Raw genomic sequence first — 26601 nt, 5'->3', positions numbered from 1 at the left:
TGTATAAAGAGCAGCAGAGATGGAAGCTACATTACTTTTCCCATTAAAGCATGAAACATGTAGTGAGTGTAGACTATTTTCATATAAATAAATGCCTAAAATTTCTTGGGTACAAATAAGACATTAGTTACCAAGCATGACTGACTGGGAAAATTAGCCACTCATCTTTTTTGTAACTGACTTTAACATGGACACGTGTAACATTTCCCTTATGGCTGCGATGAGTTTATTTCCCACGGAACTGAAAGGATTTTAAAGCATGGGAGAAATTTATGGAAGAAATTCTTCATTCTTGCCTCCAGCAATATCGAGATAGGAATTGCCATTGTTCGTCTAACTTTAATCAGATACGGGTAATCTCATGCAACTGGACAAGAGATGCATTAAATAAAGATGATCAGAATGAGAATTTTTAAAGATGCAAGGAGATAGAGAAGGTTAAGAAGAAATTTGCACCATGGTCATAATTGTTGGGATGTAATTTGTGCATTTTCGCAAATTAAAGCCTTTTCAGTGACACAGTGGTCAAAAACTTGATTGGATAAATTCAAAGTCTTGGTTGCAGAAGTGATTGGCACAGATATGAGAGCCAGCAACGTGCTCAAGCACCGCTAACTAAATAAAGTGTATGAATTAATTGGACCTGTTGTGCTACAGAAGGGCATAAGAAATTTAAGAGGATTTCTGTAGTGGATCTGAAAATAATAATGCAATGATGCTGTAGTTGGGTTGAAATTAACTGCTTATATCGTCCTTGCTTTCTATTTCAAATTTTAACAGGGCATTAAACGAAATGTGGAAGTGTCAAAATATGCTGAGACATCATGTACGTGACTTGCTTGATTTGCACAAACAACAGAAAGTAAGTGCGTTTTTCCACTCCGTATGCAGAGAATAAGGGAGAAATACTGTGCCACCAGGGAGGTTATGCTGATCGTGAAATATGTCGATGATTTTTTAAAAATATTTTTGGCTCGACGACTTTCAGTTCAAGCTTATCCTTGTATATTGGTTCTTGAGAGGTCAAACTGAGGCAGAGGTTGCAAATCTGCTATTCTAATATACATCAATCGTTTAGATGGAGGGATTCAAAGTAACATTAGCAAATTTGCAGATGACACAAAGCTGGGTGGCAGTGTGAACTGTGAGGACTATGCTATGAGGATGCAGGGTGACTTGGACAGGTTGGGTGAGTGGGTAGATGCATGGCAGATGCAGTTTAATGTGGATACATGTGAGGTTATCCACTTTGGTAGCAAAAAGAGGAAGGCAGATTACTATATAAATGGTGTCCAGTTGGGGGTCCTTGTTCATCAGTCAATGAAAGTAAGCATGCAGGTACAGCAGGCAGTGAAGAAAGCGAATGGCATGTTGGCCTTTATAACAAGAGGAGTTGAATATAGGAGCAAAGAGGTGCTTCTGCAGTTGTATAGGGCCCTAGTGAGACAACACCTGGAGTGTTGTGTGCAGTTTGGCCCCCTAATTTGAGGAGGGACATTCATGCTATTGAGGGAGTGCAGCGTAATTTACAAGGTTAATTCCCGGGATGGCATGACTGTCATATGCTGAGAGAATGGAGCGGCTGGGCTTGTATACTCTGGCGTTTAGAAGGATGAGAGGATATCTTATTGAAACATAAGATTATTAAGGGTTTGGACACACTAGAGGCAGGAAACATGTCCCGATATTGGGGGAGTCCAAAACCAGGGGCCACAGTTTAAGACTAAGGGGTAAGCTATGGGTCACAGACTGTTTGGGGAGGGAGAAGGGGAGATGGAGGGTGGGTATAAGAGAGGGAGAGAGAAAAAAAGGAGGAAGAGAGGGAGGGAAAGAGGGAGAGAAAGGGAGAAAGGGAGGGAGGGAGGGTTCCAAAATGGCTTCTACGTCATCATCTGGTGCTAAAAGCATGAAGCAGCCATTCAAACAGAAGTATACAAAGAGATGGCAATGAATTCACTGTCAAGTAAGGTGCGTAGAAAACATGTAAATTGCTAGCAAAGTTATGCATTCTTGTACTCTTACATGGGTATGACCGCACATAAAAAACATTTTTTTCAGCAAAATGGCACCGCGTAAAAATACTGATTTCCTCAGCAAAATACTGATTTTCAGGTACTAGAATACTGAAATGCTCTGACAAAACTTGGCAGCTCTGATATGGGGAGAAGGCAGGAATGGGGTACTGATTGGGGATGATCAGCCATGATCACATTGAATGGCTGGCTCGAAGGGCCAAATGGCCTACTCCTGCACCTATTGTCTATTGTCTAATAACCAAGATTGTAAATTATATTTTTTGTGTGCTGCTGCACTAAATGTAATTCTTCAAATGCATTCTTCCCATTAATTTTGTATTGAGTGTCTACTGAGTTTTTTTTTAAACAAATTGCCACATTTTTAATTGGAGGATAATATTTGGGGAAGTTCTAATTCTGTTCATAGAACTTTTGAACTTGTGAACTCCATAGTGAGTCCAATGGTGCTCCTTGCATTGACATCTGGCCTGTAGGATTTTTATGGCCTTCTACGTTTCAATGCACTTTAAAGTTCGAGTCAAATTGGACAAGTCGAGTTAAGCCAGCAGTTTCTTTTGGAATTACTGGCTGTAAGTGCAATTTGGCCTATCACAAATTAATTTTGTTCATAAGTTCTAGGAGCAGAATTAGGCCATTCGGTCCATCAAGTCTACTCCGACATTCAATCATGCCTGGGGTAGCTTTCCCTCTCTACCCCATTCTCCTGCCTTCGCCTCATAACTCTGACACCCTCATTAACTAAGAATCTGTCAATCTCTACCTTAAAAATATCCATTGACTTGGCCTCCACAGCTGTCTGTGGCAATGAATTCCAATGAATTTTATTCAGAGACATAATGCGGAAACGGGCCTTTTGGCCCACTGAGTCCGCGCCAACGAGCGATTCCTGTTACACCAGCACATACAACACAAGGGACAATTTAACATTTTTAATGAAGCCAATTAACCTACAAACCTGTCTTTGGAGTGTGGGAGCAATCGAAGCACCCAGGGAAATGTCACGGATAGAACGTACAAACTCCGCAGAGTCAGCACCCATAGTCAGGATCGAATATGGGTCTCTGGCGCCTTGAGGCAGCAACGCAACCACTGCACCCCTAAATTTATCACCGCTTTGTCTGAAATCAATTTTGTTGGTCAGCTCGTTTATCCCTGATGCAGTAAAGTGCAATATTCTGCCTTGTTTGTTGATGGTAAGCAAACGTGTGGTGTGTAAACAATGTTTTATTTTTAATTGGAGTGAACTCTTAAATGCTTTCCATTGGGCAATTGTCTGTGGTTTTAATTGTTAAACGAATTACCATTGTATGTGAAAATCTATTAATTTCTTTATATTTTACATTTTAGTCTGATCCCACTGATAAAGCCATATTCTCAAAAGTAATGATCATTGCCAGTAAGTACTTACAATTGCATGTCTTTGCAAGCCTGTTGTTTATAATATTGTGCTCTCTTAATTGGATGTAATGAATATAATGATCTTTAAGCAGCAACAAGGATGAACAATACAATTATTATATCAGGAGGTCTAATCAAAATAATATTTTGTTGTCAGAAAACTTACCTGATCCAGGAAAAGCCCAGGACTTCATGAAGAAATTTGATCAATTTTTAGAAGAAGATGAACGAATCAGGTCTCAACTGGATGTGCTTGTTAGTCCAAACTGTTCCTGCAAGCTGGCAGAAGGATGTGTGGTAATAGCAGAAATCATTAAATACACAAGTGCATTGAACATTTCTAACAATACACTTTCTTTGTTTAAATATTTTTTCTTCTTCTTTGTGGACAGCGTGAAATCACCCGAAAATTAAGTAACCCCAAACAACCGACAAACCCATTTTTGGAAATGGTGAAGTTTCTCCTGGAGAGGATAGCACCTGTGCATATAGACACCGAATCCATTAGGTATTATTTTAATATAATAGGGAAAAGTCTATAATTTATTTTGGTATTGGAACTGCTTTTCATTATTACAATTCCTGAACATATGCTACTGGTTAAAACAGGGTCCACGCAGCTGGCTACAACACCAATCCAGGACCATTTTTACCAATAGGTTATGATACAGGTGCACAACCTTTTATCCGAAAGCCTTGGGACCAGACACCTTTCGTAATTCTGAATTTATCGGTCTTCGGAATGGAAATTTTTTTGCGTAGATTTTAATGGCTGGCTCAGTGGTAGAGTGCTCGGCTCATATCCGCAAGGTCGCGAGTTTGCGCCTTGATCCCGGCAGAAGAAGTTGGAGCGGGGCTGGGCTGGGCTGCTGCTGGCTGTGGGTCTCTGGGATCTCTGTGCTTGCGGTGGGCCTGGTGGTCGACGTCCAATTGGTCCTGACGTCTCCGGTGACTGCACTGACCTGCAGCCATCGCCGTCGTGAAGACAGTACAAAGCCCCCACGCCGGTGCAATGAGCGGGGAGCTGGAGAGGGGAGGGAAGGGGTCACACACATGGCCGGGAAGCAGAGGGGTGTAGGTGGGGTGAAACTGAAGGGAGCGACAATCTGCTGCTGCCTGCACGCTGAGTTTAAAAGTTCCCACGCAAGACTCACGATACACTGTGTATCGTGCCTACCGTGGGAACTTTTTAAACTCAGCGGGCAGGTAGCAGCAGATTGTCAATTATTAACCCTCCCGCGCAATATACTCTCACCTCTTTTATGAATGGGGATTTAGTTCCCCTTTCTTCGAGGACCGACCGGAGGTTCCGCTGTCACCTCTGCGGGCCGCCCTCGGTGAACGTCCTGTCTCCCTGTCCCTGGGATAGCAGGGGGCGATCAAACAGCACAATACCCCCCTCCCCCTCCAACTCCAGAGGAATCCGCTCCCCGATGGGCCGCTACGGTGACAAGTGGCAGTTCGCCCACAGCCCGAGCTGCGCCACCCCAAGAACAAGAAGTACCTTCCACACTATCAGCTTCTGCCCATACACTGCGTGTTCCTCTGATGTTGGAACGGGGCTGGGCTGGAGTTGCTGACCTGGGATCTCCGTGCTTGCAGTGGGCCTGGGGGTCGGTGTCCCGATGAGGGGGCGCAGCTCGGGCTGTGGGCGAACTGCCACTTGTTGCCATAGCGGCCCATCGGGGAGCGGCTTCTGGTGGTCCTGACGTCTCCGGCCAGTTTGCAGTTTTCCTCTGGAGTTGGAACGGGGCTGGGCTGCTGCTGGCTGTGGGTCTCTGGGATCTCCGTGCTTGCGGTGGGCCTGGGGGTCGGTGTCCCGTTGGTCCTGACGTCTCCGGTGACTGCACTGTGCTGCTAGAATCGCCGACGTGAAGACAGTGCAAAGCCCCCGCGCCGGTGCAATGAGCGGGGAGCTGGAGAGGGGAGGGAAGGGGTCACACACATGGCCGGGAAGCAGAGGGGTGTAGGTGGGGTGAAACTGAAGGGAGCGACAATTTGCTGCTGCCTGCCCGCTGAGTTAAAACGTTCCCACGCAAGACTCACGATACACTGTGTATCGTGTCTACCGTGGGATCTTTTTTAACTCAGCGGGCAGGTAGCAGCATATTGTCAATTATTAACCCTCCCGCGCAATATACCCTCACCTCTTTATGAATGGGGATTTAGTTCCCCTTTCTTCGAGGACCGACCGGAGGTTCCGCTGTCACCTCTGCGGGTCGCCCTCGGTGAACGTTTTCAAGGACCTTTCTTCAAGGACCGAAAAAATGTCGCTATTCGGAGGTTTTTGTTATTTGGATCGTCGGATAAAAGGTTGTGCACCTGTACAAGTTTTAACTAACTTTTTATCACAAAATATGATAAATGTGTTAAATGATAAGAATATACGGCGCTGAAATGGAATAATTGAACCATGTAATGTAGAAATATGACGCTCTCGGCAGCCCCATTATGCTCTCAGCGGCACGGCCTTCCCCAACACTACGTGGACTCCTCGCTCTCGGCGGTGCAGATTCCTCCTCTCATTCCGACTTTGCCTTCTGTCACCACACGTGCATCCCGGGCTTTCTACTGGCCTTGATGTGCTCAATGCTTTGGCTTGGTTTGGCCAAGTCAGAAAACATCAAAATTAAGAGTCTTCTCAGCCACTTCTATTCCAAACAAAGCAAACCTATTGTAGCACAGAAACAGATTTTTTTCTGTCCTAGCAACATCCTTGTAAATCTCTGACTCAATCATTTTTTGTAGAAGTTGTGACCAAAATTTAACATATTGCTCAAACTGTAATATAACTGTTGTACATAGTGCCCTGTGTAATATAACTCTTGTACACGGCATAACTGCCCAGATCTTGTACTCTCTGCCTCACTGAAGGAAAACCTTTTTAACAGTCTTGTAAACTTCAGCCCCAAGCTCCTTCTGTTTCTTAACCTCTCTGACTACCTTAACACTTATTGTGTGTTCTGTAGAAATTTTGCAGTTCCTCAAATATATTACTTCATGCTATTCTAGCTTGAATTCTATTTGGTACTTTTCTGTCGAATTGACCAAATTAATTTTTTGCGCATTAAAAAGTTTTTAAAAATGAGGCATAAATGCAAGAGCAGGGTGGTTGACCACACTGCCTAATTTAGTGCCGGGCGTCTTTTTGTTGCCTTTTTTATGCCCTGTCTATCAGCAAAGAGCAATGTACTGAAGTCAGTGAAAAGTGACCTTGGATCTATCAGTAAATGCCGAGGAAAGCCATGCTGGTTTAAATCGAAGGTAGACACAAAATGCTGGAGTAACTCAGAGGGACAGGCAGCTTCTCTGGAGAGAAGGGATGGGTGATGTTTCGGGTCGAGACCCTTCACTGATGCTTCGGTTCCCAAAACATCACCCATCCTTTTTCTCCAGTGATGCTGCCTGACCCGCAGAGTTATTCCAACACTTTGTGTCTATCTTTGATATAAGCCAGAATCTGCAGTTCATTGTTTCTCTGCATTGTATTTTTGGAAATATCTTTCACAAGCTCTTCTATCCAGGAGTTAAGTAATTCAAGGGTTAAGTAATTCTATTTCATGGGTTAAGTAATTCCAAGATTCACTGACGTAAGCGGTGATTATCTTGATATTGTTCCTCTTTTAACTTTCCAAAATTGTGGTTTTTTGATTGCAGTTCAACCTTGACATGACATCCACATTACAATCTGCAGGTAGTAGGCCTTGAACATATAAATAACACTCTGGTCTATAAAGTAACTTTAGGGAGAAAGCAGGCTACCTTAATTTTGAGCAAAATATTAAAGCTGAAATGTCATCTGTCCCTCCACAGAGACTGCCTGACCCACTGGTTTCAGTGTCTGCAGTCGCTTGTCTCCATGCAATCTATTTTTTGTCTGTTCAATAACTTGCAATTAGTGGGACTGGGTGGTCGATTGTCAACGTGGACTTTGTGGGCCGAAGGGCCTGTTACCATGTTTATCTTTCAATCAATCTAAAACATTACCTTCAAGGAAAAGAGTAAGATGATCTTTGACTGCTTTCGAGCCTTGAGCAGTCTTCTCAACATTTGAGATGAACAGACTTTAAGGTATATTCTCCCAAATAAAGCGTCTCATTTTTATTAAACGCATGTGTGTGAGTGAGTAGAAAGGAACTGCAGATGCTGGTTTATACCGAAGATTTACACAAAACGCTGGAGTAACTTAGCAGGTCAGGCTGCATCTCGGGGAAAAAAGAATAGATGACGTTTAGGGTTGGAACCCTTCTTCAGTTTCGACCCAAAGCGTCATGTATTATTTTTCTCCAGAGATGTTACCTGACCCACTAAGTCACAGCATTTTGTGTCTGTCTGTTTTAGGGGTAAGTCTGATCATCTGGTTCATTTGGGGATAGTTGTCTACTGCCACAGTATTTACACCTGAAATATTCAAACCCATCATGACTAGAATTGAGCATATTGTATTTTCGGAATTCCATCGGTCTCCTTGCCTTCTCAAGTCTTGCCATAATACTCTCTTTTTTCTTGGATCGTCAAAATTGGAGCTATAAACCTTTGATAATGATCTTCTAACCACGTGCTTAAGCTCGTTTCAATTTTTCCATTGTAACATCACTCTTCCTTGTAACACATCATGCACTTCCAGATATAACATTTAGGATAGAAGTAGAAACAAGGAACTGCAGATGCTGGTTTCCAAAATAGTCTTGAGTAACTCAGCGGGTCAGGCAGCATCTAGAGAACATGGATTGGTGACGCTTTGGAATACTAAGTATTTTGGATACCAAGTTTTATTTTTCTAGTTTTGCAAAAGCTTGTACACTCTGCAAGATTTAATGAATGACCAATGTCACCAAGACTTCATTGTTACCCCTTTTAATTATATTTGACTTTGCATTAATGGTTGTGGCTTGCCACGATTCATAGGGATGTGCAATGTTTTAAGCTGCTAGAATGATTAAAGCCATCTTGATGGATATATAAAGTACATTTTAATAAATTGCAATAACCATGATCATTCAGTGGTAGGGGGGGGAAAGCCAAATCCATTATGAATGGACAGTGTTATAGCAAAACATATATCTTTGAAAATTGTGATATATATAGCCCATAGAGTCAATTCATAATCCAAATGATGAATTACTATAGATATTGACCATTTATGTATAGTGGATATTATGCTGAAATGTGCAGTGAGGATGTATCGACGGTCTTGATTTGTTTTTTTTTTAAGTCCTACTAAATGAGTTGGTTCGTTTCTGGTTTTTAACAGCGCATTAATCAGACAAATTAATAAATCTATTGACGGTACAGCAGATGATGAAGAGGAGGGCGTGCAAACTGATGAAGCAATTCGAGCAGGCCTTGAATTGCTTAAGGTAAATGTCTGAGGCACTGGAACTTGAATTTATTCATCGTTTAACACAGTAGTAATATCCTGAATAATATTCCGGCAATTTAGTGATTTCTTTTAAGAATCTCTATAACTCCGTAAAATGAATCCTTCAGAAAAATAGGAACTCGATTCAATGTCATTAAGGCATTTGAGTGGGATGTCACATTACACCATAGAATATTGTTACCTATATTATGCTTTGAATCTTCATAATTGGTTGTAAAGTGTTTCCGAATGTCAATATATTGTGATGAGTATTATAATTGGTTACTTATCCTGCGATGTCTTTTTTCTGGAATTATAGCAGTATTTTTGCAGTGCATTTGAGTGTGTTGATTACTCTTGTACCTGGTAAAGCCCCAGCTTTGACATTTATCCACTATAACCATAATCAAGTGTATTGAAATGCAGTGGAAATTCTCCCCTGTCAGTGTTCTGCCAGACCTACAATCAAATTTGCAGTTTTCCCCATTTTTCTATTTATTTATTTCCTGGTGGGGATAAAGTGAAATCAGCTGTTCAGAAAGCTCTGTCTTGCATAACATTTCTCTAAAAGAAAACAACCTGATTTCATCCTGGAGAAATCTTTATTGAAAATCCAGATATTTATAGAGGAAGGTGACAATTTAAAATATACATTTAACAAGAAGCACTGATATTTTTAATGAATTTTATGCATGGAATTTCCCTACAAGTCTTTAAACATGCACAAACAATTCATTCTTATGTGGATCTGATTATAAAGAATACTTTAAATTAACTGCTGTAATTGTAAGTCTGATGGATTTATGATGCAATTGCATTTATTTTTGTTTCATTCTGATAAAAAATGTGCTGGGAAAGTTTTAACACATTTCCTGAACACCATACCACTGTATTCCATAAAGATCGAGAGAGATTTTCAGCTTGCTGCCTGGTGTAAATCTGGCATTAATAGCATAAAAGAAACAGGGAAATGAAGCCATGTGTTTCCTTGACCTTTAGCTGCCATGAATGATCTGATTTTGGCCTCTGTTCTACTTTCTTGCTTGCTCCTCAAACCATTTGGCAATTTATGCAAAATCTGACCTCCTTAGCTTTGAATATCTCTGCCTTAAATATTTTCCATGATCCAACTTCATTGGATCTCTGGGATAGACAATTCACGAGCTTCTGGCTACCAGCATAATCAAGGATCAGTCTCACCCTGGCCACACCCCCTTCTCCCCTCTCCCATCAGGCAAGAGGCACAGAAGTTTAAAAACATACCTCCAGATTCAGGGACAGTTTCCTCCCAGCTGTTATCTGGCAACTGAACCATCCTCTCACCAACTAGAGAGCAGTCCTGACCTCCCATCTACCTCATTGGAGACCTTCAAACTATCTTTATGTGGACTTTACTGAACTTTATCTTACACTAAACATTATACTCTTTATCCTGTATCTGTACACTACGGACAGCTTGATTGCAATCATGTATAGTCTTTTCGCAGACTGGATAGCATACAACACAAAAAAAGCTTTTCTCTGTACCTATATATTTAGGCATGGTATGTATTATCTGATCATTTGGATAGCATGGAAAACAAAACCTTTCACCGTACCTGGATGCACGTGACAATAATAAACATAAATAGTCACAGGCAGAAAGTGCAAACTAATCTGACAATTCCCAAGATTACTGGATCTGCATGCTGTCACATTTACCCTACAGTTCCATTCAAAATATTAAGAACATGCAAACCAGTTTTACAATATGGAGTTTGCATAAGATGCACATACGATCACAACATTTAAGAAGCAATTAGATGGGTACATAGATAGGATAGGTTTAGAGGGATATTGGCCAAATGTAGGCAGGTTGGACAAGTGTAGATGGGCCATGTTGATCAGTGAAGCAATTTGGGCCAAAGGGCTTGTTTGCATGTTGTGTGACTCTTGACTCCATATTTCAATTTATAAATGTATGCTTTAATTAAATTATTAAAATAATTTCAAAATTACCGTTTATTGTAGAACGCCTTTTCCATTAAAGAATTTTCTTTGTTCCAGGTGTTATCATTTACTCATTCAATCTCTTTTCACTCTGCGGAAACGTTTGAATCCCTCCTCCAGTGTTTGAAAATGGATGACGAGAAGGTGGCAGAAGCAGGTTTACAGATCTTCCGAAATACTGGGCAGAAAATTGAAGATGACTTTCCTCACATCAGATCGTATGTTTCATTGCCATTGCTCGATGTAGAACAGTGACATATAAGTATGGAAAGATCTGCAGTTGCTGGTTTAAATCGATGGTAGACTCAAAATGCTAGAGTAACTCAGCGGGACAGGCAGCGTCTCTGGAGAGAAGGAATGGGTGACGTTTTGGGTCGAGACCCTTCTTCAGACTGATCTGTGACATATGTGATTCTTTCAGAATCAGTATGAAGACAATATTTTTTCTGTATTGCAAGATTCGAGTGTTTTATGGAGATTCATATCAAAATAGCTATTCAAGTCAATTAGTTTTCAGAAATTTGAACAAATGAAATGCTTTGTGCTGTGAATTGCAGATTAGCTTTCTTTTGATTTCTAGATGTTTTATCTTAATATTCAATGGATGCATCTTTCACTAAGTTTACTGCAGTATGTTTTTGTATGCTGGAATGTTGTTGTAGAAAACAAAAGTGAGTGGAGAGGATGTATTGTGATTTGCTAGTAATTTTTTGTAATCAATTGAAGATGAGCTTTTATTGCTAACTAGATAGTTGAAAGTCTGCGATGCAAAACTGGCAAATTAAACATTCTTCCTTTACATCAAGAATTGGCTTATGAATTCCATGTCAAATTCACCAGAAAATAAACTGTTGTTGATTGGAGATGGGGCGGGTAAGAAAGTCAAATGTCAAGAATGTCCATAAAATTTAAAAATCTGTGTTGGTGCATCCCAACCCTACTGCATTCAACATTCATAAGACAACTGAATAAGAGTCAAAAGCAATTATCAAAAAATTGAAATAAAATCTGTTCAGTTGCAAAATGGTGAATGTATCACTGGATTGAAGCAAAATGCTGGAGTAACTCAGGGTTTGGTAGCATCTTTGGAGAAAATGGGTATATGACGTTTTGGGTCAGGACCCGACTTAAGACTGATTGTAGTCAGAAGAGTGTGGCAAAAAATTGAGGTTTAAAAAAAAAAGCAGGCCAAATCCGGGCCAGCAACAGATGACCTCGGACAAGGTTCTCTGATAGACAGATTGTTGGATGGAAACAGTTGTGAGCCCAAGAAGGATTGATCGTTGTGAACTCTGGAGCTGGCAAACAGACTTTTAGTGGAGACGGGGAGGGAGGTGTTTGTAGAAGTTACCTAAATTTGTGAGCTACCCAAGTGAAATATGAGATGCTGTTTGCATATGCCCTCGCTCTGGCAATGGAGGAGGCCCAGGACAGGGGTGTCAGTGTGGGAATGGCAAGTGGAATGTGTCACTGGATTCAGTATTGCTTGCTCTGTGATAAAAGAACTTTCAAATTAATTTCTTACTGCAGAATTAATGTTTGGCCTGTATAGTCTTGCACGCATGTGAAATAAGGTAGACAAATCTATTGACAGCAGAGGGTGCTATTCCATGATTGGGGTTCTTGGAGATATTCAGGTCAGTGCCAAAGGGAATTTGGCACTTGTGTCAACCTTATGCATCAGATGCAAAATCAATTCAATTTTCCCTGATTTTGTGAAGCCACAATTTGTCAACATTATGCTTTCCTCTTTCCTAGGGCTTTGCTACCAGTGTTGCAGCAAAAGGCCAAGAAAGGCACCGCTCGACAGGCCAAGCATGCTATTCATTGCATTCATGCAATATTCTCCAGCAAAGAGACACAATTTGCACAAATATTTGAGGTAAAACATCCACCATTTAAACTACACTTCAATTATAGTAGTAATCATCTTAATTGAATTTAAACAGTCCCTTTGGTCCAGATGTAGTAATCTCCCTGATGAGCTTCTAAAAGATCCTATGTAAAATCCAAAATGGAGCAGAAATGTTTTTTTATAAACCAAATCAATATGATCAACTGTATTTCTCTAGTTGATTAATCTCCTAACACAATTGGCGACAGTTCCTCCAGTAGTTAGAGCTAACGTGCTCTGACTCGTTCCTAATCAAACCATTGTTAGACAAGTAGAATTTTCCTTCTTAATTTGGCCAAAAGGACTGGGAAGGCAATGTTTTGTATCTGCAAAATAATCCTATCCATTTGCCTATTTGGTAAGATGTATATGGTACTCCTGAGTTTATCTTATTTATTGTAGTACAGGTAGTTCTATCAGAATCTGCAAAGAATTGTTTTTAAAAGTGCATTTCCATTTGTTTTTTGATACAATACTCATTCTAACTGGGGTAATTTAATTGATTAACAAAAGGACTCAACTATTTTTTACTGCTGAGAGAACGTCTTTCAATCCCTTGTTCCTCTTTCCAGAAATGTAATATTTAGAAGGAAAGTGAATTTTTCCAGTGAAGGATACATAATCTTGCTGAATTGTTTAAGTGATCTGTACTGTTAAAATATCTTTATAGATCCCTTTACAGTTTTTATTGTTCTTTACAATAATTGTGCTTTCGGTGTGTGGATCTGGGGAAATCATAATCTGTATTTTTCAGGAACTAGAACTAAATCAATTACCAACTGTGCACACACAATCTCCTGTGAAGCATTTCCTGACAGTATCACTGGACAGTGTCTGTAGACGGCAGAATCGCATCTGTGGTGTTTGCAGAAAAAGACATTGTAAACTGATCGCTTGTGTGTTTTTTTTATTTTAGCCTTTACACAAGAGTTTGGATCCGAGCAACCCAGAGCAGCTCATTACACCTTTGATTTCAATTGGGCATATAGCTACGCTGGCTCCAGAACAGTTTTCTGCACCTTTGAAGTCCCTGGTGGCTGGTTTTGTTGTGAAAGATTTGTTAATGAGTGACCGGGTAAGTACAGATGTAGTAGTGTGCTGTTTCTATTGTTTTAACTAGTCGTACCTGCCACCAATTTCAAACCAGGAAGGTGAAATATTTCACTAATTGCACGAAACCAGGTATCACTAAAGCAAATGTCAGTGTTTGACGTAAATGCCAAACCACTGTGGATGCTCTTGTTCTTTGTGCCAGGATTCCAACATCTGCATTCCTTTGTGCCTCCAGCAGTCTTACTTTGTACTGCTTCCTAGTCTTTTTAGATTGGGAGCTCTTTGTTTGGAGGGCATTAAGCCTTTGCTGATTTCAATTTGGTCAGTGTTTTACAATTCTAGCATATCACACTTCCTTTCTCAATACTGTACGATATTAAGAAAGCATAAGCAGAGAGTTTTCCTAAAAGGAAAAGCTAAAGAAATCCTGATGGCATCCTCTACTTTCCTCAATTCTTGTTCGTCATTGTACTGGAGTAGTCGTTCTAGTGTTGCGCACACCTTTTTGGTACTTTATTTGGCACAGTGGCGCAGCAGGAGAGTTGCTGCCTTATAGCGCTAGAGACTCTGGTGCAATCATGACTATGGGTGCTATCTATATGGAGGTTTTACAATCTCCTTGTGACCACATGGGTTTTCTCCGGATGCTCCGGTTTTCTCACACATTCCAAAGATGTGCAGGTTTGTAGGTTAATTAGCTTCTGAAAATTGTCTTTGGAGTGCAGGATAGAACTAATGTATGGGTGATCGCTGGTCGGTGTGGGCCGGAGGGCCTGTTTCCATGCTGTATCCATCGGTCAGGCAGCATGCATGGAGGGAATGCACATCCTGCATTTTGAGGTGAGTCCGTTTTTCAGACTGATAAAGGGTCCTGACCAAAATGTTGTCTGTCTACCCTCCAAAGATGTTGGCTAACCCACTGAGTTTCACCAGCACTTTGATTATTGTTTAAAATATACGCTGCCACTCATTTCACATGGTGGAAAAAGTCTGTTCTTAAATTTACTTTTTAAAAGGTGGAAGATTTGGGCTTTCATGATGGTGCTTTATTGAAAATAGCATAGGTTTTTAATCAAACCTAGTTTGCAAAGTGCCAGAGAATTGGTATAACAGCAGAAGGGCGGCACAGTGGCGCGGCAGTGTAGTTGCTACCTTGCAGCACCAGAGACCTGGGTTCGATCCTAGCTACGTGTGCTGTCAGTATGGAGTTTGTACGTTCTCCCAGTGGTCGTGCGGGTTTTCTCCGGGTACTCTGGTTTCCTCCCACACGCTAAAGAAGTACAGGTTTGTAGATTAATTGGCTACAGTAAAATTGTAAATTATCCCTAGTGTGTAGGATAAAGCTAGGATAGCAGAATGATCAGCCATGATCATATTGAATGGCGGTGCTGGCTCAAAGAGCCGAATGGCCTACTCCTGCACCTGTTTTCTATGTTTCTAGTCTACGGGGTGATCGCTGGTTGGCACGGACTTGGTGGGCTTGTTTCTGCACTGTATCTCTGAACTAAAGTCTTGAAAATTGAAAATAAAATGTGATTCTTGAAATCCGAAATAAAACAGAAAATGTGAGGAGCACTAGGTAGGTCATGCAACATCTGTCCAAAGAGAAGTAGATTAATGTATCAGGTCGATGGGACTTGCTATTTTCTGTAAGGAGGAACGGCAGATGTTACTTTACATCAAAGATAGATACAAAATGCTGGAGTAACTCAGCAGGTCAGGCAGCATCTCTGGAGAAAAGGAATAGGTGTAGGATCTTGGCCCGAAACGTCACTTATTCCTTTTCTCTAGAGATTTTGCCTGACCCGCTGAGTTACTCCAGTATTTTGTGTCTATCTTCATATTTTCTGTTTTTAGATACAATATCTTTCATTTTTTATTTTTATTTTTTTATTTTTTTTTTTTGAAATATTTTTATTTGAATTTCACATCAATTTGCATACATACAATGATAACAGACAGACACTCAAGGCATAATTGTGCAACAGTATGTAAGCGGCCCTCAAAGCCCTTACACTTACCCACCTTCAACCCACCCGAATCAGGTCGGAACCAAACGGGGACAAACAACACTCACATACATACACATCCACACAAATACGTAGAGATAAACAAAACAAAATGTACTGGGGGGGAAAAACACAGTAAATAAGTAGGTAATTAAATAAATAAGTGTGGGGAGGGGGAGGGGGAGGCTAAGAGGGGAGCAGCTGCAGTAAAGCAAGACAGTGATGGAAAGCACTCAGTCCTCTTCCGAATTCGGGGACAAGTTAAGAGAGTTAACAAGTTCCAGGAAAGGGTTCCATGTGTCTAGGAATGTCTTGGTAGAGCCTTTGAGAGAGAACCTAAGTTTTTCAAGCTTTAAATTGTAGAGCACCTCCTTGATCCAGCGGGCGTGTGTCGGGGGACAGGTAAGCAAGATCAGTCTCCGGGCTAACAAGGTTGTAAAAGCCAGGACCCGCTTCAACGCAACAGATAGGTTGGTGTTGGGAGGAATACCAAAAATGGCTGACAGTGGGTTTGGAGAAATAGTCTTGCCATAGGCTCTGCTTATCACGTCGAAAGCATTCCTCCAAAAGGCTGCTAGCTTAGGGCAAGACCAGAACATATGACTATGGTTGGCAGGGGATTGATTACATCTGTTGCAGGTGTCCCTAACAGCGGGGTAAATTCTAGATAATCTTGCATTTGTGTAGTGGACTTTGTGAAGGACTTTGCATTGGATTAGGCCATGACGGGCACATATGGAGGAAGAATGGATCAAATCCAAGGCAGAGTCCCATTGCTGGTCTGTTAGTTTCGTATTCAGCTCGCCCTCCCACGCAGCTTTTAATGAGGTATGAGGTTTCAATATAACCGACCCTAACAAGTTATACAAAACAGCGATGCATTTCTTCCGGTTGGGGTCTAGCGCTAGGATGGTATCGGTCAGGGTTTCAGGGGGGCGATTTGGGAAATGGGGGAATGTCTTCTTCACAAAATCCCTAATCTGGAAAAAACGAAAAAGGTGGGAGTTTGGGAGGCTGTAGTTGGACGAGAGCTCCGCAAAGGACGAGAAAATGCCATCCTTGTATAGGTTTTTGATACTACTGATACCGTTACCATGCCAAGTTTTGAATGCGGGGTCTGTACTTGAAGGTTTAAAGATGTGATTTTTAAGCAGTGGGGTCAAGATGGAAGGGCCTTGTAAACCAAAGTTTTTCCTGAGTTGGCTCCATATCTTGAGCGAAAGGGACGCAATTGGGCCTGCACCCACAGATGTTATAGGAAGGGGGAGTTGGGAGCATAGGACAGACCGCAACGGGAGACGTGAACTCGCCTTTTCCATGTATACCCAGGCCGGTAGGTGGTCGCAATCGTCATTCATCCAATACAGGAGTTTTTGCAAGTTAGCTGCCCAATAGTATCGCCTGAAGTCAGGAAGTGCCAGGCCGCCATCACTCTTAGGAGACTGTAGTATCGCCTTTCGGATTCTAGCCGGTTTGCTACCCCATAAAAATTTAGATATTGTCCTTTCTAATTTATCAAAAAAAGATTTAGTGATAAGTATAGGGACGTGCTGAAAAAGATACAGGAATTTGGGTAGGACGACCATCTTGACCAGATTTATCCAGCCCGCGAGGGACAGCGGTAAAACTGACCAGCGGTCAAAATCTCTTTCAGCTTTCTCAACCAGAGGCAGAAAGTTTGTGCGGAACATATCAGATATAGGTGTTATAATAAAAACGCCGAGGTATTGAAACCCGTCCTCCGCCCATTTGAATGAGGTTAAAGAGCGAGGGAGCTGCTTAGCCAATGAGTTAATCGATAATAGTTCACTTTTTTGGTAGTTAAGTTTATAACCAGAACACACACCGAACCGTTCCAAAATATTCGTAATCACAGGGAGAGAGCTGACTGGATTCGAGATGTACAGGAGCAGGTCATCCGCATACAATGAGACTTTATGAGTTGTGTTGAACCGTGTGATACCTTTAAAGCCCTTCTCTAAGCGTAACCAAACCGCCAAGGGCTCTATCGCGACAGCAAACAGGAGTGGTGATAACGGGCAACCCTGCCTGGTACCGCTCCGAAGGGGGAAGTGGGGCGACAGTGTGCCGTTTGTTTGTACTGAGGCCACCGGGGACGAGTATAACAGACTGACCCAAAGAATATCTTATTGGTGTACTTTTGCTAAAGTTGTATGGTGTACAGAATTTTTGCTGAATGGCACAGAGAACCCTCAAACTATACAGCTGTCACCTTGAAGGAAAATAGTGTTTTTTAGTTACCCGCTCAAGTTTGTATCACGACCTAAAAGGTGATGTAGCCCATGTTCATAAGGAATTCATTAGACTGGAATGGGAATCAAAGCAAGGCTTTAAAAAAAGAGATCTGACGATAGCCGTCAATGAACCTGAAACTAAAGTTTCCACAAAATCCCAACCATTCAAAGCATTTGAAAAGCTTGAAACATCTTTTTTCTATGGTTACTAACTCACAGGTAACAGCAGGACAGATACAAAATGCTGGAGTAACTCAGTGGCTTAGGCAGCATCCTGACCGGCTGCGTTACTCCAGTGTTTTATGGCTTTCCTTGGTATACAAGCATCCACAGTTCCTTGTTTCTACAGGTAACAGCAAGCCATTAAGGCGAGGTGCTGCAATTCTAGGGGAAGATTTAATGTGTGTTAATGTGCAAGCCAGTGATTCTCCACACAAGGAACCATTTTTCCTAACATTTGTTGATTAGAGATTCACTTTTAATTGGTTTGCACAGAGGAAGATCAAGACGTGGTGCAAAATCTGTTTAAAGGAATATACAAATTAGTTGCTGTGGCACTGACACACTAGAAAGGAAAATGCACGTTAACAAGTGTTTTTGTTTCGGCTGTTCTTGCTTGGGTTCTTTCTGATTGGCATTATCAATGCTTGCAGTTATACAGACTCCTTCACAGCGAATGCCTTGGGACCATGTGGGTTTCCTCCAGGTGTTCCGGTTTCTTCCTGCATTCCAGGGACGTGCAAGTTGCTAGGTTAATTTACCTCTGTAAACTGACCCTGGTGTATAGGTGGGCAGTGCAACCTAAAATTGATGGGAACGTTAAATGTGAAACATTTAAATCATAATTTCTTTGAGTCTGAAGAAAGGTCGTAAAAGCCAAAAAGCCCTCCACAGATGCTGCCTGACCCACAGCACGTTATGTTTTGCCTGAAATTCCAGTATATGTAGTTTCTCGTGTCTTCATTTCAGAGATGTCCTTCAAACTTTTCATACACTAAATAGGTCCATTGATGGTTTATTTTGGGGTTTAGGTTTATTATTGTCACGTGTACTAGGGTACAAAATGAAGAGCAAAAGAAAAGGTGCAGATTACAGAATATAGTTCTCAGCCTTGCAGTGCACCAGTTCCATAGACAGTCATAGAGTCAGAGAAGTGATACAGTGTGGAAACAGGCCCTTCATATCCCAGCTACACACGTCACACCTGCCTGCTCCTGGTCCGTATCCCCTCCAAACTTGTCCTAGCCATGCACCTGTCCAACTGCTTCTTAAATCATGGGATAGTCCCAGCCTCAACTACCTCGTCTGGCAGCTTGTTCCATACATCCACCACCCTAGGTGTGAAAACGTTACCCCTCTGATTCCTACTAAATCTTTTCCCCTTCACCTTGAACCTATGTCCTCTGGAGCACGATTTCCCTACTCTGGGCAAGAGACTCTGTGCATCTACCCGATCTATTCCTCTCATGATTTTGTACACCTTTATAAGATCACCCCTCATCCTCCTGCGCTCCATGGAAAAGAGACCCATTCTGCTCAACCTCTCCTTACACTCACACCCTCTAGTCCTGGCAACATCCTCGTAAATCTTTTCTGAACCCTTTCAAGGTTGACAATATCTTTCCTATAACATGGTACCCAAAACTGAATACAAGATTCTAAATGCGGTCTCACCAACGTCTTATACAACTGCAACATGACCTCCCAACTTCTATAGTCAATACTCCAACTGATGAAGGCCAATGTGTCAAAAGCCTTTTTGACCACCTTATCTACCTGCAACTCGACCTTCAAGGAAATATGCACCTGCACTCCTAGATCCTTCTGATCTACAACACTCCCCTGAGGCCTACTAATTACTGTGTAGGTCCTGCCCGTTAGACGTCCCAAAATGTAACACCTCACACTTTTCTGTATTTAAATTCCATCAACAATTCCCCTGCCCCCCTGGCCAGATCCTGCTGCAATCTTTCACAACCTTCTTCACTATCTGCAAAACCACTCACTTTTGTATCATCAGCAAACTTGCTAATCTTGCCTTGTATGCTCTCATCCAAATCATTGATGTAGATGATCAATGACCCAGCACCAAACCCTGAGGCACACTACTAGTTACAGGCCTCCAGTCTGAGAAGCAACCTTCCATCACCCTCTGCTTCCTTCCATGGAGCCAATTTGCTATCCATTCAGCTATCTCTCTTTGGACCCTATGCAATCTAACCTTACAGAGCAGCCTACCATGCGGAACCTTGTCGAATGCCTTACTGAAGTCCATGTGCACAACATCTACAGCTCTGCCCTCATCACCACGTGCAATTTTTGTTCTATTACAAATCATCAAATTGTGGGTCTTTGTCCCAAACATTATGGAGGGCACTGTATGTGTTCAATATTCACAATGGGGTAGAGGTGAATTGGACTACCCTAGCTTATGGTTCAGAAGCCTGATAACAGAGGGAAGGACTGTATATTCTTGAGAATATCTAAAATGCTCTATTACTTTAAATGATTTGGTGCTTGATTATGAGTCATAATATTTTGTCTTTAGTTTCCAGGAAAGAAAACAACAAAGCTTTGGGTGCCCGATGACGAAGTAGGTCCAGAGACACTGACGAAAGTAAGTGCCCTTGAGTTGAGTGTTTTTATTTTATTGAGTTAAGTATGTTTTGCATTGCTCAGGACTGGGTATTTGAGAAATGGATTCAACGTGATAAGGAACAAACAGAACCTATTGGAATGTGAACTCTTGTTCCTTTCATTGTGGGGACTCTTCTGTTTTGTTCAGATTCTTCTGTTTTGTTTTATTTCTAATTTCTGGCGGTGATTTGCTATTGCAATCTATTTCATTTGAGTGAATCAACAACAGAGGACGTGATTTTAATTTTAAAATCACAATCCACTATCTTGCCAATTCTCCATTTGCCAACTGAATTTCACCGCATCAAATTAGTTAGCATGTTATACTGAAAGCAAAAAAGCAGGTTAAAGTGCAGGTCTGGAACTCATTCCTGAGCAAATCTTGAGATATTGAAGACTTGTATTGATATTTGCATGGGAAGGATGTAGAGTAATTGGTAACTCTCTTAATCTGGTTTAATTGGGTGAATGTCCTTTGAGCAGATTTCCCAATGTGAAAGCAGGGGAGTTGGTCTGCAGTCAGGGAGTAACCAAAGAATGTCTTGTTAGCAACTTCCAGAATTTGTATTTGTGCATGCCCTGTTGGAAAATCCTGAACTTGCTGAACTGCAAGGAAATGCACGCGGATTTGTGCAAAATGAAGCTCATTCTGTCTGTTTCAATCATGATTTGCCTTGTGGTTTGAGAGATGATTTATAGTTCCAATCTCAAATTGAGGAAATGGAAATTTGAAAGGGGAAAATAATTAGTTAAGTGCAGTTTTGAGTTCAAAATGTTCTCCGATTAGGCAAGCTGTCTCAGAATATTTGAAAAAAACAAAAACATTTTATTGTGTTGCTGAGTTTGGATTGCAAAATACAGATCCAGATACGGGTGAATAGTCGGTCTTGTTCCACTTTCTAAGAAACTAATTTAGTTGGAATGGCTGGTGTGAGAAATTAAATTAATTGCACTCGTACTATAAAGAGTGTACTCTGAGGATAGATTTGAGATATAACAGAAAAAGTATAATTGGAAAAAATTAAATGGTTAATTTCTCTGTTTTTCTCCCAAGAAAAGTACAGAACTTTACTCCTAATATAGAAACAAGGAACTGCAGATGCTGGTTAACAAAAAAAAGACAAAGTGCGGGAGTAACTCAGTAGGTCAGGCAGTATCTCTGTTGAAGATGGATAATTAATGTTTTAGGTGGAACCCTTCTTCAGACTGAAGATGGTGGTGGGGTGAAGAAAACTGGCATTGAGGAGAGGCAGGACAAAGCCTGGCAAGTGATATAGGTAAGGTGGGGAGGGGTTTGGATAGCCCATTGGACAAAGGCAGATAAAAAGACATGTGTGAGAGAAGGACAGAAGAATTGTGAACTGTGAAGACTGCGGAAGGAATGTAGGTCGAAAGGAAGGGGGAGGAGAGAAATGGTTGAAAGTTTACTCCTAATAGACAATAGGTGCAGGAGTAGGCCATTCAGCCCTTCGAGCCAGCACCGCCATTCAATGTGATCATGGCTGATCATCCCCAATCAGTACCCCGTTCCTGCCTTCAAGAGTCAAGAGTCAATTTAATTGTCATTTGGACCCCTGGAGGTCCAAACGAAATGCCGTTTCTGCAGCCATACATTACACACAAATAGACCCCAGACACAACATAATTACATTTTACATAAACATCCATCACATAGCTGTGATGGAAGGCCAAAAAAACTTATCTCTCCACTGCACTCTCCCCCCCCCCGATGTCAGAGTCAAAGTCAAAGCCCCCGGCTGGCGATGGCGATTGTCCCGCGGCCAATGAAGCCACGCCGGGTGGTGCGAGGTCGCACACCGGGTCTTGGTGTTGGTGCCCCCGGCGTGCGCTCGCAAAGTCCCGCGGCCATCCAGCCGCGCGGGGCAGTGGTGTCAGGCCCCGCTCCAGGAGCTCTTCAACCCCGCAACACGGGCGGGAGAATTCGCCGTTGCAGGAGCCCCGAAAAGCGGTCTCCCTCCAGGGATCCGCGGGCTCCCGGTGCCGCCGTCCGCAGACCCGCAGTAGCAGCCTCCGACTCAGCAGCAGCAGCGGCATCGGCAGCAGCGGCAGCAGCAGCAGCAGCGCTCCTCCACCCGCTCCGGTCTCGGCCAGCTCCGCGACGGCAACGGTGAGTCGGCACCAGAGTCCCCGGCTTCTTCCCGTTGGAGGCCGCTCCTCGTTGCGGCCCAACGACAACGGAAACCCGACGAGAAAAGGTCGGGTCTCCAGTGCAGGGAGAGATTCAAAAGTTTCCCCCCCCCCCTCCCACCCCACCCCCATCCCCCCCCTACACACACACCCCAACATAAAATAACAAAAACTACATAAAAACACATACAAGAAAATAATAAAAGGCGGACAGGCTGCAGAGGCCGCTGCTGACCAGAGTCGCGCCGCCTACCGGACATATCCCCATATCCCCTGACTCCGCTATCTTTAAGAGCCCCATCTAGCTCTTGAAAATATATGTTATACATATTTGTAATGGTAAATGCAGAACTAAACTTTAACTTGTTGTGCCATATTCTTAAGTGAATACTGCAGGAGGGCAGAAAACCACTTGTGTTTCTGGCTTGGAGATATTTGTAACAATATTTAAATGTTCAATTAATTTTAATCTAATTGGTTTAAGTAATTATGTAAAGCATTTTCAAAGCAATTTTATTAATGTTTTAATGCCTCTGAATAACAAATATGTAAAAATCATTACAAACGTTGGCAACTCTGACGAGCTCAGGACTCATCCCCAACCTTCTCTCCCAACAACGATTGTTTGGTGTGTTCTATTATGGCAGTGTTGCCAGTTAAAACCCATTTACTACTGAGGCCTCCCTGAAGAGAGAGAGAGAGAGACACACACACACACACACGCAACTGATAAAATGAGCTGTATTTTGAACAAAGCTCTGGGAATTTCTCTGCATTGGTGCCAGCAAGTCTTGCCCTTTGCATCCAGTCCAAGATAAGGTCGATACTTGAGCAGGCACACTGCAGCACAGTTCAGTCCTAAACAAACACCAAACATACCCCACTCCATCACACTGACATGAATCTTATTAGAACTTTGCACCAGAGGTAGCCGTCGTGTTTTCTTCCCTGAAGTGGGGTCACCCAAAAACAAACATCATTTTATGGGGAACATGAATAGGCGATGTTCTTCAGATATGTTGCCTGACCTGCTGAGTTAATCCAGGCCCTTGTATCTTTTTTTTTAATAAACTAACATCTGCAGTTCCTTGTGTTAAACATTATTTTATTCCTCGACTTTTGCTACAAATACTTATTCATCTCTTATAACCTTTGCGAAATCTGCCTGAACCACCCCTATAAGCAGGAAAATTGTGAAGAGAAAATTCAGTTGGTTACTATGAAAAACCTTATACACCTGGAAGATGATCTGCTTGGGTGGGTTGATTAAAAAAAAAACTACTGGGATCCGAGGTGTCAGAAATGATGGTGAAGTCTTGAGAATTTTAAAACTGGCTGTAGCGCCCAGGTCGGCTCGCCTGCCCCGGGACTGGCTGTAGTGCCCAGGTCGGCTCGCCTGCCCCGGGACTGGCTGTAGCGCCCAGGTCAGCTTGCCTACACCGGGACTGGCTGTAGTGCCCAGGTCGGCTCGCCTGCCCCAGGACTGGCTGTAGTGCCCAGGTCGGCTCGCCTGCCCCGGGACTGGTTGTAGCGCCCAGGTCGGCTCGCCTGCCCCAGGACTGGCTGTATTGCCCAGGTCAGCTCACCTACACCGGGACTGGCTAACACGCAGGTCCGTCGGTCGTTGTGGAGCTTTCCGAAGTTGACACGAAGGAATTAAGTTCGCGACTTGGTCCATACGAAAGGTAAACAAGAGACGGTGTGTGGCCATATTGAAGATTGGCTCAATTTCTTAGTTTTGATGACCAATGTATGCCCCAAAAATGTCTTTTTATTGACTTTAAAAAGTTGGAAAAGATATCATAATCGCATGGTTGTGTTTTTGACACCACGATGTTTTTGATATATTATATTTGAATGTAAAAAAAACAATGGACACCAAGCACTACGACCGTTAAAGGATCTTTGCTGGGCGGAATACTGTTACTGTATTTTTCTCCTGGTATTGAAGATATTTCTCTAGATCATTATCAAAACGTATATGTATGAGAGGCCATATCAGGACTTGAAATTCACGGTTGCCCGGGTGCCCCAGACCACTCAAAGCGCCGCCAGGCAACCTAAACACCGAGTAATTTTGCCCGGCTTGACAACTAGATACTGGTTTGTATCGAAGATAGACACAAAAAGCTCCGCGAGTCAGTCAGCATCTCTGGAGAAAAGGAACGCGACGTTTTGTGTCGGCGGTGACGGCTGTACTGCGTGGGAAAGATACTAGGTGCGGGGTGAGGAAGGGTCGCAGCGAATGACGGGCGCTGAACTGCGAGCGACAGCGGCTCATCTCCTTCCCCTCCCGGACCCCTACCCGCCCTGATAAGGGACGCTGCTTGCAAACCCGCGCTTTCAATGCAAACACTCCCGCATGCCGAGGCCGGGAGGATGGAGGGAGGGAGGGGGAGGCCTTGGCGTGCGGGAGGGTTTGTATTGAAAGCGGTTTTCGCCGTTAGCGGGATTGCTGTCGCGGCCGCTGCTGCCGCTGTTCGGGACCCATCATTCGCTCCCACACTTCTGAAGCAGCAGCACCATAGATCCTATAGCTATAGGATCTTTGAGCTGCATCGCTCTGCCCCGCACCTTGCTGTTGGCTGGTGGAGGAGGGAGGCGGTGGCAAGGAAATCCCAACGGCCAAGGCAGCGGGGCGATGTTGTCCGAAGAGCGCTGACCCTCCTTCCTCCCCACCTCGCCCCCCTTCTCTCTCTCTCTTTCTCTTGTACGCCCCCTCCACCCCCCCACCCCCTTATCCTGGGACCCCTTTTCTCCATCCCGTACTGATCCTCATTCCCGCCACTATTCAGTCCTCACTGACATCCCCTGTGCTCCCCTCCCCATCTCCCCTCACACCCCCAATCTATTCATCCTACACTGTCACCCTATCCACCTCGCATTGATTCTGCCACCCACCCCCCCCCCCCCCCCCCCCCCCCTCCCCATCCATCCTACACTGGTTCCCCAATTCACCCTGTACTTACCCCTTTCCCAGCCATCCTGCACTTCTCCTCCATCCATCCTGTACTGATCCCCCATCCATCCTGTACTAATCCATGCATTCATCCCATACTGACCCACCCTCCATTGACCCTGCACCTTTCCCCTCATTCATCCTGTAGTGATCCCACATTCATCCTGCACAGACCCTCCGACACACACTGTACTGACCCCCCCCCCCCCCCATCCCCTCATCCTGCGCTGATCTCTCCCCTCACCCCCCCCCCCCCCATTCATCCTGTACTGATCCTCCCATTCAAGAATAATGGGGGGGGAACATTCTGAAGAAGGGTCTCGACCCGAAAGGTTGCCTATTTCCTTCACTCCATAGATGCTGCCTCACCCGCTGAGTTTCTCCAGCACTTTTGTCTACCCCCATCCATCCCGTACTGAACCCCCCCATTCAACACCACTGACATCCCCCGTGCTCTCCCCTCACAATTTTACCTACTCCAACCAACACATACGAATTCACCTGCCTCAATCCATCCATTCTGCACCGGCTGCCTTCTAATTCCCCCAATGTGTTTTCCCAATGTTATTATTTGTTTTAATCCATAAAGATGGATTCATTATATTGTGAACACGTGAAACATTAAAACCGCAGTGTTCGATTGTCACTGCTACCGTTGACACGTTATTACAGAATTCATTTAACAGCAAATCAATGCTCTTAATATGGAGTATCAGTACTGTTATTTAATGAGCAACATTCACAACTATATGACACAGGTTGATCATGCGCTGTATAATCCAACCACATTTTTGTTTGGAAGTGGAAAGAACTAATAGAGATTGCATTAATTGCAATGTGTAAAAAGAGTTGAGATACTGT

The 26601-nt window shown here is 43.0% G+C and overlaps 1 protein-coding gene across 5 annotated transcripts in view; it reads left to right on the top strand.

Annotated features, from left to right (window-relative positions):
• pds5b (PDS5 cohesin associated factor B) overlaps nt 1–26601 on the top strand; it is a 153574-nt gene that overhangs the window by 73586 nt on the left and 53387 nt on the right. For all 5 annotated transcript variants that reach the window (XM_055636850.1, XM_055636851.1, XM_055636853.1 and 2 more), the window contains 9 exons: nt 781–862; nt 3384–3432; nt 3592–3731; nt 3827–3942; nt 8689–8794; nt 10843–11003; nt 12544–12667; nt 13596–13754; nt 20545–20613. In XM_055636850.1, coding sequence (XP_055492825.1) covers nt 781–862; nt 3384–3432; nt 3592–3731; nt 3827–3942; nt 8689–8794; nt 10843–11003; nt 12544–12667; nt 13596–13754; nt 20545–20613 — 1006 coding nt within the window. The remainder of the gene's footprint in view (nt 1–780; nt 863–3383; nt 3433–3591; nt 3732–3826; nt 3943–8688; nt 8795–10842; nt 11004–12543; nt 12668–13595; nt 13755–20544; nt 20614–26601) is intronic.

The sequence above is a fragment of the Leucoraja erinacea genome, chromosome 6 (genome assembly GCF_028641065.1).
Source record: "Leucoraja erinacea ecotype New England chromosome 6, Leri_hhj_1, whole genome shotgun sequence".
NCBI classification, from domain to species: domain Eukaryota; kingdom Metazoa; phylum Chordata; class Chondrichthyes; order Rajiformes; family Rajidae; genus Leucoraja; species Leucoraja erinaceus.
This window is presented reverse-complemented; position numbering and strand designations above follow the sequence as displayed.